Source organism: Glycine soja, chromosome 15 (genome assembly GCF_004193775.1).
Source record: "Glycine soja cultivar W05 chromosome 15, ASM419377v2, whole genome shotgun sequence".
Lineage (NCBI taxonomy): Eukaryota > Viridiplantae > Streptophyta > Magnoliopsida > Fabales > Fabaceae > Glycine > Glycine soja.
Window position 1 is genome coordinate 21654348 of NC_041016.1, and position 18316 is coordinate 21672663.

General features: G+C 36.5%; 1 protein-coding gene across 1 annotated transcript in view; it reads right to left on the bottom strand.

Moving 5' to 3' along the window:
• Positions 1–243: 243 nt before the first annotated feature.
• The window catches only part of LOC114385647 (vacuolar protein sorting-associated protein 54, chloroplastic-like), a 32626-nt gene continuing 14553 nt past the window's right edge, over positions 244–18316 (bottom strand). The window contains exons 12-19 of the mRNA XM_028345646.1: positions 18162–18315; positions 11909–11990; positions 11694–11773; positions 10083–10244; positions 9564–9631; positions 1930–2010; positions 1571–1825; positions 244–763 (exon numbers count right to left, since the gene is read on the bottom strand). Of these exons, the coding sequence (XP_028201447.1) occupies positions 1687–1825; positions 1930–2010; positions 9564–9631; positions 10083–10244; positions 11694–11773; positions 11909–11990; positions 18162–18315 (766 nt within the window). The 3' untranslated portion in view covers positions 244–763; positions 1571–1686. The remainder of the gene's footprint in view (positions 764–1570; positions 1826–1929; positions 2011–9563; positions 9632–10082; positions 10245–11693; positions 11774–11908; positions 11991–18161; position 18316) is intronic.

An 18316-nucleotide genomic window follows, 5' to 3' on the forward strand; every position in this document is an offset into this window, starting at 1 on the left:
ATATAATTCAACTCATCATGACATGGTTTAAAGAGAAATCAAAACCATACTATAATCGGTCCTGTACTCGAGGAAAGCAATAAAAACTTCGTACCCCATTGCCCAGAGGCTTTTCGCTATGCGAAGGTATGAGAAATGTAGGAAACAAAACTATACAATTTAGTTTTTAACTATACGAAAAGATACTTCAATTTTAAAATATCTTTTAACATAGTTAAACTTCATTAATGTCACAATAGCATATATTTAATAATACAACTTTTTATTTAAAATACAGATAGACAGTATCATTGTCCAATGCTTACAGTGTCAGCACAATCAAATGAACCTCCTGCAACATTGATTGCAAAGGTGTATATTTGGCTTTTATTCTATTGCAAAGGTTTTGTTGCTCATGAAAAACTCAAGAAATCCTCATTGAAGGTAGGTACTTCTCGAAAGAGAACCCCAAATATACACTTGAACATAACACACAAATCGGTAATATCACTATAGATTTCTCGAATTGTGTACATATTGATGCATCGATATCCATGGCTGAAGACGCTAAGGGATTGATGGGCGGGGGGGTGGGGGGGGTCAAAACTTAATTCATTCACTAAATCATATCTATTTTCGACTTAACATTACAATTATGGAGACAAACCAAGAATTTGAATATTGACATCGACTGCTACAAAACTTGTTAAATGACCAACCACGGCTGCACAATGCTCAGAAATGATATATTACCTTGTATATCTACTACAGACCAACCAAAGGCCTGAAAAAAAGAGGAGAAAATGGAATTCAGGTTTTGTTTATGAAAGCTAAGGAATGCAGTTGTGTAAAATGCTCTCATCACAACAAAATATTTAATCCCCCCCGCATTCATAAAACACTGAAAGAAAGATCACATGGTTTTTAAGCCTGTGAAAAGCCGTAAAAAATAGATCAAGAACATTGAAAGAAGTTATTAAAAGAGATTTAAGTGAATAATATTTCGATGAATTTGGTTTTTAAGTAAGCCTAATAGTATCATGATTAATGTAGCTAATCTCACCTAATGGGATACGGTTGTTGTTATTTGTTTCTGTTTCCATTCTTATCTGCCAAAACAAAAACTAATCAAAAGTCCACTACCCTGCCTACCATACCAGCCAGTTAGACTTCATACAAACGACATTATTATAGTCAACTGATTACCTACCCAGGACCTGATAAAATATTTAGAGGTTCTTGTGTGCATATCCTATAATTTTCATCAATTTTGATTAGTTAGCATTCAAGCATGTTCACCTTACAATTTGCTACAAGGAACATTAAATTAAAATTTGGCATACTATTCTTTTAAGAAAAATTATATTATCATTCACCTCAAAGTGAAATAACATAAATTCAGGCATGCCACAGACCCCCTATTTTTTTGGTATAACAATGGTAACGAGGTTTGAACTGATGACCTCATCTAAATCACCTTACTAGCCTGATCCTAGTGGCTTTCCTGGGTCCCTATTTGAAATTAAAATGATCAAGATAACAAGAATTCCTTTGTGTAAAAGATAAGAACAAAAAGTAGCAAAAATATTACCTCAATTTAATGTTACACGAAAATGCAGAGTGAAGAAGGTTTAAATCACCCCCATATCTTCCAAAGTATGTTAGCCTTCCCACGGAAGCAATTGAATTGCTACTTTACAATACAGTTTACTGAGCAGCATCATTTCCAAATCTTTTCACCAAGAATTCATCCAGCTGACCCCAGTTTGGGGTATCAGATTTACTCAAATCACCCAATGGCAATGATCGTATGCATTGAAGAATATGTTTGACATCCCGATATAGCCTGGCAAGTGAGGAAAATTTAAGAAATGAAAACAAAAGTTACTGCATTTTTAAACTTCCTTAAAAATTTATTTCTTCATAATATAACTTGAGAGAAGTAAATACCTATTCTGTGCTTGAGGAGTGCTTATATCAAATCTTGAAAATGCTTCGGAAATTTGTGAGTGAAATATAACAACCACTTGGCTGAAAAATAACAAACTTGAGAAGTGAGTTGTAGGTATTCATACAATGTTAGCATTATCCAATCAATTTTCTTTCTATGAAGAGAGTAGTGTTTCTTTCTTTCCTTTTAAATGGGAAAATAAAAGAATTTTATTTCATAATTCATCATAGAAAATAATGTAGATCTAGGAAATTTAACAGAATAACCAATAGTAATAAATATTTTCTAATTCTCTCAATTTAGAAATGAAAAATTATCCCTGCCTCCTTTTCCCTCCAAACTCTATCCAAAACATACCATAAATGGTTATTTAATTAATAGTAAATCAGGATCACCCACTTCATGATCTTCAGATATAATACGTCAACCATAGAAAAGAAAATATTACTTCATCAGACACCATAAATCAAACAGTGAATAACAACAGAGACACCAACAAATCTCTACCATTAAAAGAATCATTTACAGGGAGGAAAACCAATTAAAAACTCAAAGCTACTACACTACTTTTTGCAGAACTAGGTTTCTTATCAATTAATAATAGATAAGGCCTACAACAACAACAACGCCTTATCCTACTAGGTGGGGTCGGCTACATGGATCAACTTCCGCCATAATGTTCTATCAAGTACCATACTTCGATCCAAACCATTAATTTCAAGATCCTTTTTGATAACCTCTCTTATAGTCTTTTTGGGTCTTCCTCTGCCTCGAATTGTTTGTCTTCTCTCCATTTGGTCTACTCTCCTCACTACAGAGTCTACCGGTCTTCTCTCTATATGCCCAAACCACCTAAGTCTATTTTCCATCATCTTCTCTACAATAGGCGCTACTCCAACCCTCTCTCTAATAGCTTCGTTTCTAATTTTATCCTGTCGAGTCTTACCACACATCCACCGCAACATCCTCATCTCCGCTACACCTACTTTATTCTCATGTTGGCTCTTGACCGCCCAACATTCTGTTCCGTACAAAATCGCCGATCTTACCGCAGTCCGATAAAACTTTCCCTTTAGCTTGATCGGTACCTTTGCATCACATAACACCCCCGATGCTTTTCTCCATTTCATCCATCCTGCTTGAATGCGATGATTCACATCCCCTTCAATTTAACCATCATCCTGTATTACAGACCCAAGATATTTAAACCGTGTGACTTGAGGGATAATATGGTCTCCTATTTTCACCTCTGAGTTAGAAACCCTCCTTCTTTTGTTGAACTTACATTCCATATACTCCGATTTGCTTCTGCTTAGGCGAAAGCCATGTGTTTCTAGAGCTCGTCTCCAAGTTTCCAACCTCTCATTCAACTCCTCCCTCGACTCTCCAAGGAGGACTATGTCATCTGCAAAAAGCATGCATCTCGGCGCTATCTCTTGGATTTGTTCCGTGAGGACATCCAGAATTAAGGTAAAAAGGTAGGGGCTAAGGGTTGACCCTTGATGTAAACCAATTGTGATGGGAAAATCGTCTGACTCTCCACCCTGTGTCCTAACACTAGTCGATACCCTATCATACATATCTTGGATAGCTCGAATATATGCAACCCTAACCCCTTTCTTCTCTAGAGCTTTCCACAAAATCTCTCTAGGCACTCTATCATACGCTTTCTCCAAGTCAATAAAAATCAAGTGCAAGTCTTGTTGGGCCATGCGATATTGCTCCATCACCCGCCGTAATAAATAAATCGCTTCCATGGTCGACCTTCCCGGCATGAAACCAAATTGATTCTCAGTAACTCGAGTCTCCTTTCGTAATCTCCGTTCGATCACTCTTTCCCATAATTTCATGGTATGACTCATGAGCTTGATTCCCCTATAATTTGCACAATTTTGTATATCCCCCTTGTTCTTATAGATTGGCACTAACGTGCTTCTCCTCCATTCCTCCGGCATGCGTTTTGACCTCATAATTTCGTTAAAGAGTTCGGTGAGCCACTCAAGACCTCTATCTCCAAGAGTTTTCCACACTTCAATAGGTATGTTGTCTGGCCCCACCGCCTTACCATTACTCATTCTTTTCAACGCTTCCTTTACTTCCTGTTTCTGAATCCGACGATAATACTTATAGTTCCGGTCCTCTTCTCTTGTGTCTAGACTGCTAGAGTCATATCCATATCCATCATTAAATAAGTTGTGGAAATACGCCTTCCACCTTTCCTTGATATCTTTTTCATGCACTAAGACTTTGCCTTCTTCATCCTTAACACACTTTACTTGATCCAAATCTCTAGTCTTCCTCTCTCTACCCTTAGCAAGCCTATATATAGATCTTTCTCCGTCCCTGGTTCCTAGAGCTTGGTATAGTCCGTCAAAAGCTTGGGCTCTTGCCTCACTCACCGCCTTTTTGGTTTCATTGCTAGCTATCTTATACTTATCCCAAGTTTCAGAATTTCTACACCTAGACCACTCCTTGAAACACTCCTTTTTTACTCTAACTTTGCTCTGAACATTTTCATTCCACCACCACGATTCTTTACCCCTAGGTCCAAAACCTCTAGATTCACCCAACGTCTCTTTAGCCACTTTAATAATCTCTTGGGACATCTTGTTCCACATATCATTTGCACTTCCTTGTGATTGTCCACACCAACCCTCCCATATCTTTTGTTGGAAGATTCCTTGTTTCTCACCCTTCAAGTGCCACCATTTGATCCTTGGTGCTACCAGAGGACTTCTTCTCTTTGCCCTATCTCTAATTCTTACATCCATATATAAGGCCTAGCAGAAACAAAATAATCAATCACCTTTTGTTACGTACAAATCAATATATTAGAATTAAGAAATAATAGTGTATAGTAGATACAGCTGAGTCATTGCTGAGTCAGCATAAGAGTGAGTTAGTTAAGCTAACTACTTCTGTAGTTAGAACTCTCTATTGTGTAATTCTGTTGTAACTAACTCATTCATAATACAATAACAGTTTCATAATATTACAGTTTTCTCTCTTTCTGTCTCACCTCCATGGGTTTCTTCATGGTATTCAGAGCTTCCTAAAGCCTTCAATGGCAGTTGGATCTTAATTTTTTGCTTCTGCAAGCACATTCTATTCATGTTTCGGTTTTAGCTGTTCATGTGATTCATGTGAATCCACGATTTCTTTTGTTCTGTTTGGTTTTCCGATCTGGAAACTGCATTTCTTTGATTGTTGTATCTCTTCAATTGTGTTTTTGGTTCTGTTTGGATTTCATTTTTTGGATCACGATTCTGTTTTCTCTATGCTCGCGATTTCAGTTTTTGCGATATCTCCGTTTGTCGCACTTCTCTGGACTCGTTTCTGGTTGCGTAAGATTTGCTAGTGTTTGCGGCATCTCTCTCTGTTCTTCCTTAATCGCGATTTCTCTGATCGCGGTCTCAGATTCGTGTTCTCTTTGCTTGCGATTTCAGAATCAGGTTTCGTGCTTCTAGTTTTTGTGTTTGCTATGTCATCGTCGTCGATTAATGCAGTTCTGGTGACCGGAGGTCCGGTAAACTCCTCCAGCACTGCCAATAATTTCGCATATCATGTTACAGCTAAACTTACGGATAATAACTTTCTGCTTTGGAAGCAGTAAATTGAACATGGACGAACTGTTTCTGTTCAGGAACAGATAGATGTTATTCTTGAAGGTTTACCAAGTGAATATGAGTCACTGGTTACTGCAATCAGCAGTAAGATTGATCAATTCGAGAACAAAGGCTTGAAAAGTTAAGAGAAAGTGTTGTTGCTCCTGCACTGAATTTAACTCGAGCTCAAACAGCAAAGGCAGAGGATACTGATTCAGAATCAGCACCTCAAGTGCAGTTTCCTCAACATAATGATGGGGGCAGATCTCCTAATTCCAGAGGAAGAGGTGGCAGATCTGGTTATGGATATAGAGGAGACAGAAATTATGGTACCAATGATAACAGAAACTATGGAAATAATGATAGCAGGAATTTCGGAAATGGTAACCACATGAATTATGGAAATGCTGCAAATTATGGAAATACTGATAGGTATAAAATACAGTGTCAAGTCTGCTACAAGTTTGGACACAGTGCAGCTGATTGCTATCACAGGTTTAATCCAAATTATGTAACTCAGCAGTATAATCAGAATCATTCTGGGAATCAGAACAGAAACTACTCCTATCAGAGGCCTAATTCTCAGCCACAGCAGAATGCACAAGCTCCTCAAGCCTACTTAGCCAATGCTAATCCTGCTCAGCAGGCACAGAATTGGTACATAGATTCTGAAGCAACTCATCATGTCACTGCATCTCCTCAGAACTTGATGAATGAAGTTCCAACCTCGGGCAATGAGCATGTTTTCCTTGGTAATGGTCAAGGTTTGCCTATTATTTCCACTGGTTCAGCAATTTTTCAGTCTCCATTTGCCTCTAATGTTAAATTAACTCTAAATAATCTATTGCATGTTCCCCACATAACTAAGAACTTAGTTAGTGTGAGTCAGTTTGTCAAAGATAATAATGTCTTTTTTGAGTTTCACTCATCTCATTGTGTTGTCAAATCTCAGGTTGATGGTTCAATACTCCCCAGAGGTGCTCTTAGCCAAGATGGCCTCTATGTCTTCTCAAATCTTCTGAATTCTTCTGTCAAGTCTACTGTTGGAGGGGCTTCTGCCTCTGTTCATATGTCTTCATTTTCAGCTTTGTCTTCTCATTGTAATAATGTCAGTACTACTGAAATCAATAATAGTAACTCTAGTTTAGTTTCCCTTTGGCATAACAGGCTAGGTCATCCTAGTTCTGCTGTTGTAACTCATGTTCTTAAGGACTCGTAATATACCTTGCTTCAATAAAATGACAGAAGAATTGTGTACTGCCTGTTGTATTGGCAAATCTCACAGACTTCCCTCTCATTCTGTCTATTGTGCTCCTCTCAAGTTAATATTCTGTGATCTATGGGGACCTGCACCTATGCTTTCTTTTATGGGTTTCAAACTGATTGTTGGGGGGGGGTTGAGTTTAGACCTTTTACTCAATATCTTAATAAATTAGGCATTCATCATAGGCTTATCTGTCCTCATACTCACTATCAAAATGGTGTAGTTGATCTTTCTTACTAGGACTCCCTTCTGCCTATCACAAAAATACCATCCCTTATGAGATGATCTTTAACAAATATCCTGATTATTCTTTTCTAAAGGTATTTGGGTGTATGTGTTTTCCTCATCTAAGGCCCTTTAACAAACATAAACTTGATTTCAGGTCAAGTCCATGTACTTTTTTGGGATATTCACCTCATCATAAAAGATATAAATGTCTTGATTCAAAGGGTAAAATTTTTCAGTCTCATGATGTTGTTTTCAATGAGTCCAGCTTCCCTTTTTCTGTTGCTAAGCCTCAAGTTTTATCCCCTCCTTATAGTGTTCCCTCTCAATTAATTCCTCTTGGTGTCCTTCCTATACCTACTGCTCATCCCGATCCTCCTTCTCATTCTATAGTCTATAGAGTCCATTAGTTCATTGTCTCAACCTGTTGAGTTGAATTCTCCTCGGCTTGTTCCCACTGAACAAGCTGCATCCTCTGTTCCAGCAAATGTTGAGTCTAGCCCCTCTACTTCTTTATCCTCTACTCCTCCTCAACCTCAAAATACACATCCCATGCAAACTAGATCAAAGTCAGGTATTGTACAACCTCGGTTATATCCTACTTTAATTCTAACTACTGCTGAACCTACTTCTGTTAAACATGCTCTCTCATCTCCTGAGCGGAAGGAAGCTATGCAGCAAGAGTACAATGCTCTGATGGCTAATAAAAGCCATTGACTGCAAGTGGGTTTTCAGGGTAAAACAGAATCCTGATGGCTCTATCTTGAAGTATAAAACTAAGTTGGTGGCCAAGTAATCAAATCCCTGGTCAGGATTATTCAGAATAATGTTGACTATTGCTCTTACTCATCACTGGTCTATTCAGCAAATCGATGTGAACAATGCTTTCCTTAACGGCTATTTGGAAGAAGTCTACATGACACAGCCACCTAGATTCGCTGATTCTGATAAAAGTATGGTCTGCAAACTCAAGAAAGCTATCTATGGGTTAAAACAGGCACCTAGGGCCTGGTATGAAAGATTAACCAAAACACTACTGACTTTTGGCTTTGTTCAAAGCAAGTGTGATCCATCCCTTCTAGTGTTCAAGACTGATTCTGAGTGCCTTTATCTGTTGATATATGTTGATGATATTATCATCACAGGGTCATCTCCTGTTCTTATTCAAAACTTAATTACCAAACTACATGCTGTTTTGCTCTTAAACAACTAGGAAATTTGGATTATTTTCTGGGTATTGAAGTAAAACATTTGAGTAATGGTTCTCTACTGTTATCTCAAGCTAAATATATTTGTGATCAGCTTGAAAAGGCTAAGATGGTTGATGCCATACTCACTCCTATGCCCTCTGATCTAAAGTTGACTAAACATGGTACAATTAAGCTTGTTTCAGTACCTGTTGCTGATGCTACTCTCTATCGGTCGGTTGTTGGGGCACTTCAGTACATTACTGTAACTAGGCCAGAACTGAGCTACAGTGTAAACAAGGTCTGTCAGTTTATGTCAGAACCTATGTAGGAACATTGGAAGGCATTCAAGTGTATTTTAAGGTATCTAAAGGGTACTATAGACTATGGGTTGTCTTTAAAATCTGCTCCTCAGGGAGAACCCTATACTTCAGAAGCTTTCTGTGATGCTGATTAGGGAATGGATACGGTTGACAGAAGTTCAATTTCAGGGGGATGTATTTTCTTTGGTCCTAATCCTATTTCTTGGTGATGAAAGAAACAGTCCTCTGTTGCTCAATTGACTACAGAAGCCGAATATCGAAGCTTGGCTGTTACTGTATCAAAACTTTTGTGGATTCAATCCTTACTAAGAGGACTCTGTATTAAAATTATTACTCCAGCTGTCTATTGTGATAATCTCAGCACTGTTGCTTTGAGTCGCAACCCTGTTCTTCATTCAAGGACCAAACACAGGGAATTAAACATCTTTTTTGAGAGAAAAAGTTTTGGATAAATCCCTGCTGGTGTGTCATGTTCCTGCCTATGCTCAACTTGCTGATGTGCTGACAAAACCTCTTGCCAAGCAGTCTTTTCTGGGTTTGCGATCCAAACTCAGAGTGCTTTCTTTCACTGAGTTTCAGAGCACTCTGCGTTTGAGAGGGGAATAATAGTGTATAGTAGATACAGCTGAGTCATCGCTGACTCAGCATAAGAGTTAGTTAGTTAAGCTAACTGCTTCTGTAGTTAGAACTCTATATATACCCTACTGTGCAATTCTGTTGTAACTAACTCATTCATAATACAATAACAGTTTCATAATATTACAGTTTTCTCTCTTTCTATCTCACCTCCATGGGTTTCTTCAAGAAATAATTTGGGCCAACTAAATTCCAAAAGCTAGCACAATGGGGGTGGATTGTCCAAGTCATTGTGATAGCTAATGTAGGATCTTAATCTTAACCTAATGTACCCATCGTTTTAATAAACATCCCAGCATATGAAACAACAGGTACAATGTTCAGTAGTGTACTCTTGATTATGATATTTCATCAAATAAGAATAAAGAAAGAGAAAATTTCTGCAATTCTTACCTGAAAATTGCTTGAACATCATCTTCATTCAAAGTTCGAGATAGAACACGTTGGAGGTATCCAACTTCCTAATAAAAAATTCCAAAAATAAATAAGTTCCAATTATGAGATTGCTTAGAGGTGGGGCATGAGAGTGGAACTCAAAAATGATAATTTCAAACAACCCTAAACCATTATCAACATATATATAATGACTGGTCATAAATTTGTGGTCACCTATAAGTAGTTAAGTTATTAAATCAGTTTGACAAATAGTTTATTGAACATCTGTAAGGAGTTCATCTCAAATTTGATTGTGCAACAATCACTTCCTTATTTATGATAAACCTAGCGGAGTGACTAGTGAGCCACCATATTGTCTACAAAAGGTTTCTTGTGCTCTTTGGCATATTCATATTTAAGCTTTAAACTACAAGATAGGAAGATGCATATAAAAATCTTAAATTTTGAAATTCAAGATAAAAGAAAAAGAAGTTGAAAGACAGAACACCATCTAAGCATTTACATGTAATTATTTACCTTTGTAAGGGACCGAGCAAATTGACTAGGCTGAGGGTCAGCATCCTCGGGTCTATTCCAACTCTCAACAATTTGAGGCAACCCACGTAAATGTACCAGTAATCTTTCTCGCATTATTTGAACTAATTTGCTATGTATTTCATCTCTGTGGACTTTATAATCCTGGAATGGAAAAAATAGAACAATAAAGCAAATGTTATAAAAGAATACATTCTTAGAAGTTCTTAAAATTTTTAGGCAAACAAAATGAATCATTTTTTTTTTAATTTATACATATATAAATATACTTCATTGGAGAAAAATTACAAAAAAAAAGGGACAAACAAATGGTATCCTCCTAAATAGAGAAACCAAAAAGAATAGGGAGCACAAGGTCAGCCAACTATGACAGGCCCTAGAAAGCCACGGTTTTGTAAAGATGTTTGAACACTTAAGGAAGGATAAACCATTTTCATACTTGAAATTCCACTTAAAATGCCTCCATCCCATGCAGTTATAGATTAGAAAGATGAATGCCATACTCCTTAACAGAGACACTTTATACATTTGATACAAATGTGCGGAAAGGAGTACGGGACAGAAAAGGAATTAATTAAGGAAAATTTAAAATAAGAAAGTGAGCAACAACTTTTGGTACAAATGTGCAGAAACTGAAAAGTCATCACAATTAACAGCAGACACTGTTGAATTTCATAGATGACATCATGACAAAATAAAAGAATTTGAACATGAAGAAACCAGTGGGAACATTAGGGAACCTTTGTTTTCAACTTTCAAAAAATGAAAATTCACAGTACAGCCTTGTTTAGAGTAAAGTCATAGAATGCATTACAAGAGAGAAGACTTAAATATAATCTTGAGCCAAATGTCTGTCAGACTCTATTCCAATAAAAAAACCAAACACTATGGAAAGTCATTCCATGCATTAGGAGAGAAGACATAAAAATTGTGTTGAGCCAAATGTCCATCAGACTCTATTCCAATAAAAAAGCAAACACTACAATTTTTAGCTCCGAAAACACTAAATTTTTTTTTTTCTTTCCATCTGATTATTGTAAATTTTTTAAACATGCTTTTATTTAAGTAAAAAAGTTAAGTTAGGAAAAGAAAAAAAGGATCTAATGGATGATATAAGAGTAACACATTCAGGGTTCCTTCTCCTTATTCCTTTTCCAAAAATCAATATTCTGACAAAGGCTGCAAAATCTAAACTATTGACCTCCAGATTCAACACTCAACCATTGTTGCAATTGCAACTTGCAAATATTTGTGTAAGTCTTATCCTCTCTATTACTGCTTCCCTTCCTCTCTAACAATATTTCTTTTTCCATTCAAATGAAAAAGAAAGGAATCAGAGTAAGAGTAATTAAATGGAAAATCTCTTTCCATTTATTCAACTACAAGTAAATTTTCACTATACACGATGAATTGCTTACCAATGAATTTTCATCATCAATATGTAGGAAAAGAAAGAAATCGCCATACTTCCCACAATCATTAAAAAATGCAATAATGAATTTTCATCATCAATATGTAGGAAAACATCTGAATAAGTCTCCCTCTAACAAAAGGGCAAAAGGAGTAAAGGTTAAATAACAATGAAGCTCATACCTGAGCAACCCGATCGATCTCAGAAAGCAATAGTGTTTTTCTAGTCTCGGGTACTTTAAGAAAAAGAATCTGCCGAATTTCTTATACCAGAAATGAAGAACAAAGTTATAATTTAATTCATACAATGAAAAAAAATATAATAAATTCATGAAACACATTAAAAATTTCCTTTCAGTACAACATTAAAAACTTCATTTAGGTGAGTGCATTTGTACCAGGAATAATAGCATGTACAAAACTAATGACTTGACTTGCCAATGCCAGGTGTTTAGACGTGATGGACTTCAAACCAGACACCTGCACAAAACATAGGTAGAATTAGAAGCCACTAGAATGAGAAGGTGTAACAGCCGTGCCTTTTAGTTTTTCATTTAAATAAAAATAAATAAAAAAATAAAAAATTAGGTCATCAGTTCTCTCACTATATAAAGGAACTTTTAAACCAGAACAGTTTATACAAAACACTCTCTGTTCTTTTTTTTTCTCTGACACACAAGAACCCTAACAAAGCAACTGGAGGAGGAGCTCTAGAGAGCACAAGAAACGCCACCGTTGCTAACGGAGAACGTTTGAATGACTACATCGAAGTAAGGGATGACTTACCCACACTTGGGGATTAGTATGAACATGTGTAGGAATCCGTAGAGGACCAATTTTGAGTTATTTTGGGCTGTTTTTTGAAATTTAATTTTGTTCTTATGCTTTTAATCGCGAATTGACTATGATTGACGGATCAGTTGATGCCCCGATGCAAAATTGTTGTGAAATGAATTTTTAATAAACTGTTTCAACTACACATATATGAATTTTTGTGACAATCCAGGCTTCCGAGAATTTTCCAAATTGCAATGACTTTGAATTATGAAAATTTCGATGTTCTAACTTTATATAGTGAATGGTTATGGAATGCTGTACCTTGGCCCTTCACGTCAATCATATAGATAAATAGGAATATAACTCTTGCCTTAATTATATGATAGGAAATCCGAATTTCCACAAGCTTAGTTTTTTTTTCTTTTTTTGTATTTGTTTCTTTTTTTGTATTTGGCTCGTTGAGTTAAATGAATATGCATGCCATAGAAAATGGGTTCAAAACTTTAAGTGCTTCACTCTAATTTTGGTCTAAATTATTGAAATTATTATGTAGTAATTTTTGGTTGAATTTTGGTGTATTGTGGTATAAATATTGAATTAAATTGTGCTTTGAATTCCTTGTAGTTTGCATTTTCAATATAATTAGTGTACATTCATACATGTTTTTAATATATAGATAAGATCCTGACTCGTAGTATAAATTTATAAATTTATTTAGTGATGCGGCTGCAACAACTCATTTTAGATTGTAATTTTGTATGTGATATATATTTACTTAAGTATACTTTAGGAATCAGTTTGCAATTCACGAACCCATTCTTTTACATTTAAAAATATATACTCATATTATTATAGTATATATGTGTCCAACAATGACTATATATTTTCCATATAGTTAGAAGCTTTGAAGTTATTATATTTTATTATTAGTATTATCATACATGAGGGCGAGCCCTGGTGCAGCGGTAAAGTTGTGCCTTGGTGACTTGTTGGTCATGGGTTCGAATCCGGAAACAGTCTCTTTGCATATGCAAGGGTAAGGCTGCGTACAACATCCCTCCCCCATACCTTCGCATAGCGAAGAGCCTCCGGACAATGGGGTACGAAGTTTATTAGTATTATCATACATATAATTAAATACTTATATGGGTATGGTTTTCTATTGTAATTGATGTTTATGATTTTGTAATGTTATATGACATGACCTCGAAAGTTATTATTATGTTGTAATTAGAGAATATTATTATTTAATGAGATTGTGTGCTGAGATGTTGTATGTATTGAGTTGTGAGCTATGAACTCTGCAATCACACAAATATAAGACTCTTTAAGGGCGACGAGTTAATGGGCTTCAGGGTGGGAACTTGACGAGTTTAATCACTTGAGGTGCGATGAGTTAAAATAATTTTGGAAATACACTGAGTTTGAGTGCTCTTTTAAGCTTGTGTTGATCCTACATGGTTGGAGCATTCTCGCAAAACAGAGTGACCCTAACTGATCTCCCTAAGATTTCACTTAGTGAGAGTGACCTGCCTTAGCCATTGTGAGGCATGTCTCATCGTGTACTTCTAGGTGCCCGACAAGGTTTTTCACTGAAAAATGGTATCACATTGCATGTAGGCTTGAATCTAGGGTATCTGTTGCATAACACTTGTGTTTGACTTTCATTGAGTTAACAATTGTGGTTTGATGTTATTTTCTGGAGTGTGTGAACTTGAATGAGTGTGAATAATGTGTGTGATTTTGTGAAGTGACGTTGTTTATGTAAATTCAGCTCTAAGTATTATATGTTTCACATGCTCTAGTGTTTTATTATATACGAATATGATATCTCATTCCCAGTATGTGTTTGTGTTTGGGCTGAATGCCATTTTGTTTCAGGTGAACCAACATATGATGAGTTTCATGCTAGAGATGGAGAGGTTTTGTCTGTACCAGAGAAATGCTTTGATAAATGTGACGTCAGGGCATAGGATTTTATTTCATATTTTATAATTCCAAGAATAATATAGTTGTTTTATGCTTTCCACTTTAGTGTGACTTCTTTCCATTTAGAATGAGCGACCTTGTTTTGAGCCGAGATAATTTTACCATTATTTGAACAAGTTCTATTATAATTTCACTAAGCGAATGTGAACCTTTTATCCTTTTGAAATGTTTTTATTTAAATGTGTTTTAAAATTTTCAATTAATTCCGCATTCTTATCCTTTTATTATTAATATATATGTGTGGATAGAGGGTGTCATAGAAAGCTCCAAGTAAATTGAAATGGTGGAATGAAGCTATTCAGAGAAAGAAGTCTGCTATGATTTTTAAAGTGGATTTTGAAAAAGCTTATGATTCAGTATCTTGGTCTTTCTTGGACTACATGATAGAAAGGCTAGGTTTCTGCCCTAAATGGAGACAGTGGATTTCTGCTTGTCTCCAATTAGCTACTATCTCAATTTTAGTAAATGGGAGCCCTACAAAGGAACTAGTCCCCTCTAGAGGACTGAGACAAGGAGACCCTTTGGCTCCTCTGCTCTTTAATATAGTGGTTGAGGGTCTTACTGGCATGATGAGAGAGGCTTTGAATAAAAACCTCTATAGAAGTTTCTTGGTTGGGAAGCAAAACGTGCCTATAAATATATTGCAATGTGCTGATGACATAGTCTTTGTTGGAGAGGCTTCTTGGGATAATATTCTTGTGCTGAAGTCCATGCTTAGGGGCTTTGAAATGGTTTCGGGTTTGAGGATTAATTATGCAAAAAGCCAGTTTGGGGTTGTCGGGTTTCAGACCAATTGGGTTCATGAAGCAGCCCAATTTCTGAACTGTAGGAAGTTGGACATCCCTTTCCATTACTTGGGCATGCCTATTGCTGTTAAAGACTCCAGCAAGGTGGTTTGGGAGCCTTTGATCAACAAATTTGAAGCTAAGCTCTCAAAGTGGAATCAGAAAATTCTATCTATGGGTGGCAAGGTCACCTTGATAAAATCTGTCCTGAATGCACTTCCTATATATCTTCTATCTTTCTTCAAGATTCCTCAAAGAATAGTAGATAAACTGGTGTCTCTTTAAAGGAAATTCATGTGGGGGGGGGAAATCAACACCATAACAGAATTTCTTGGGTAAAGTGGGCTGACATATGCACTCCAAAGATTGAAAGGGGACTGGGGATCAAAGACCTGTCCAAATTCAATGCAGCCTTGAGGGGAAGATGGATCTGGGACTTAGCTTCCAATCACAAGCAGCTTTGGGCCAGAATTCTAACCTCCAAATATGGAGGACTGTCAGATTTGCAGAATGGTAGAGATAAAGGATGTCATTCCCAATGGTGGAAGGACCTTAGAAAGCTTTATCATCAGCCTGATTTTCACATTATCCATCAGAATATGACCTGGAGGATTGGATGTGGGGATAAGGTAAGATTCTGGCAAGACTCATGGCTAGGACAGGGATGCAGCCTTCAGCAGAAGTACAATCAACTATTCTTGATTAGCAGACAGCAAAACCTTCCCATCTCTAAGATGGGGAAGTTTTATCAGAATACATGGAGCTGGGATCTTAAATGGAGAAGGAACCTTTTTGACCATGAAAATGAGCAAGCAATAGCTTTCATGGATGATATATCTGCTTTTTCTATTCATCAGCAGCTGCAGGACACTATGTTGTGGAAAGCTGACCCTACTGGGATCTATTCTACCAAGTTAGCATATAGGCTCTTGCTACCTATCAATAGCCCTGGTCAGCACAGCAGGAATTTCCAGATTCTATGGAAGCTTAAAATCCCCCCAAGGGCTGAGATGTCATGGAGGTTGTTTAGGGATAGGCTCCCTACCAGGGCTAATTTGTTCAGGAGAAATGTGGCTCTACAGGATATTATGTGTCCTCTTTGATGAAATCACCAGGAGGAGGCTGACCATCTTTTCTTTCATTGCAGAATGACTATAGGGCTGTGGTGGGAATCCATGAGTTGGATCCGGATTACGGGAGCTTTTTCAGATGACCCTGCTAGACATTTTATTCAATTTTGTGATGGTTTCGGGGCACAGAGGAATCACAGTAGGAGGTGTGTATGGTGGATTGCTCTAACTATTACTATTTGGCAGCATAGGAATTCCCTCTTTTTAAGGGCACCCCATTTGAACCTCCCAAAGTGATGGATGATGCTGTATTTCATGCTTGGTCTTGGCTTAAAGTTAGAGAGAAAGGTTTCAATATTCCATTTAACCATTGGTCTACCAATCTTCCGGAGTCCTTTGGTTAATTTGTAATATCTCCTTACGTGGTGGGGTTTTTTGTTGGGTTTTGCTTTTGGAAGGTGGCACCTTGAGTGCCTTGTATTTGTTATACTCAGTACTTATGGTACTGTTATGTTTCTATATTAATAATACTACACTTTTGCCTTCCAAAAAAAAAAATTGAAATGGGATCAAGATAGATCAATAAACTAGGGGGGAAAAACCCAATACAGAAGAAGTTTGGAAGCAAACAAAATTCTTGGCTATGTCTTGTCCTTCAAGTTTGTTTTGGCACATATACAGCAATCAGTTAGATGAAATAAAATCCAAAATGAGAAACCCAAAAACTCTAAAACCCAGCATTATCTTGCAGTTTTTCTCTGAGCAGGATAGTTACACAGGCTGAAATGATTCAAGTATATACTCCCCCATGCTAGGCTTGATTAACACAGAAGTAAATTCCTAAAGATAAGTTCCTCGAGTTTTAGCTAGCTCCAACCAGTTTCTGGAGGGACCTTGATACAAGTATATGCTTGTACATAATGAACAAAAGATGAAGGTCATTATCTCATTTTAATTTCATCTGGATTTCAAAGTTAGTTAGTGTATCTGTTATTCTGTTAGTTGCTAACTCAGCAATAAGTCATACAACCTTCCTATATAAGGTTTCATGACTCTCTCTTCCACAACCACCCTGAGTTTGAGGGGAATATTAGAGATAATGTACATTTGTATTTGATATCTCATTGTAATTTCTTTTGCATTTTAGTGTTAATTAGTGTATCTGTTATTCTGTCAGTTGCTGACTCAGCAATGAGTCATACAACCTTCCTATATAAGGCTTCACACTACTGACTCTTCTAATGATAATTTTCACATTTAAGTTTCTCTCTCCTTTCTATGTTTCTTTGATTTCAATTAATAGAAATGAGTATGTTGCAACAGATAATTAATTCAGTATATCAAAATGGACAATAGATGCAATAAAAGTGAAACACTAGGAAGGTCATTTAAGATGGTTTAGGCATGTAAAATGACAAACTATACTCTGACACATGGCATGATAACAGCCAACCAATGGAGGGGTGTAGGCCAATAGGGAGACCATAAAAGATATGGTATAAGACTAGAAAGATTAGGAAATTTGAATTACATTAAGTTTCAAAATTTTGATCTGACAACAAGTACAATGGTGCTAGAATCCATGTAGCTGACAGTATTTGGTGAAAATAAGGATTGGCTAGTTTTGTTGACTGTTGTATTTATGTGCCTATACTATGTATAATCTATAACAAGATATTTAAAATAATTATAAGACCTGGCTAAAAGACCAGTGATGCTCTATGGTACTGAATGTTGAGCAATGAGGTGCCAACAAGAGCAAAAATTTAGTGCATAACAAATGGAAATGTTAAGGTGGATGAACAAGGATATGATAGAGGCTTCAGCAAAAAAAAAAAAAAAACGTTAATCAAATGGAAGAATGTCCAATTAACTGATGTATAGGAAGAACTAAAAGCTTAAACCATTAAAGACTTTGCTCTATATATAAAGGAAGAGGATCAATTGGTAAACGTAAGACTTGACACACATGTATATATGCACATATATCTAAAATGCACTAACGGTTTTGAGAACAATTCTAGCAGTACCTGCATAGCACCAGCCCCAAGCACAAGTTGGCATGTTCTTGTGTTGAAAAACTTCAAGATTTCTACTATACGGTGAACAACTTCTGAGGATAGTGTTGGCAAAAGGTTGTTCATATCAATGTACTCCGACAACATCTTCAACAATATTAAGCCAC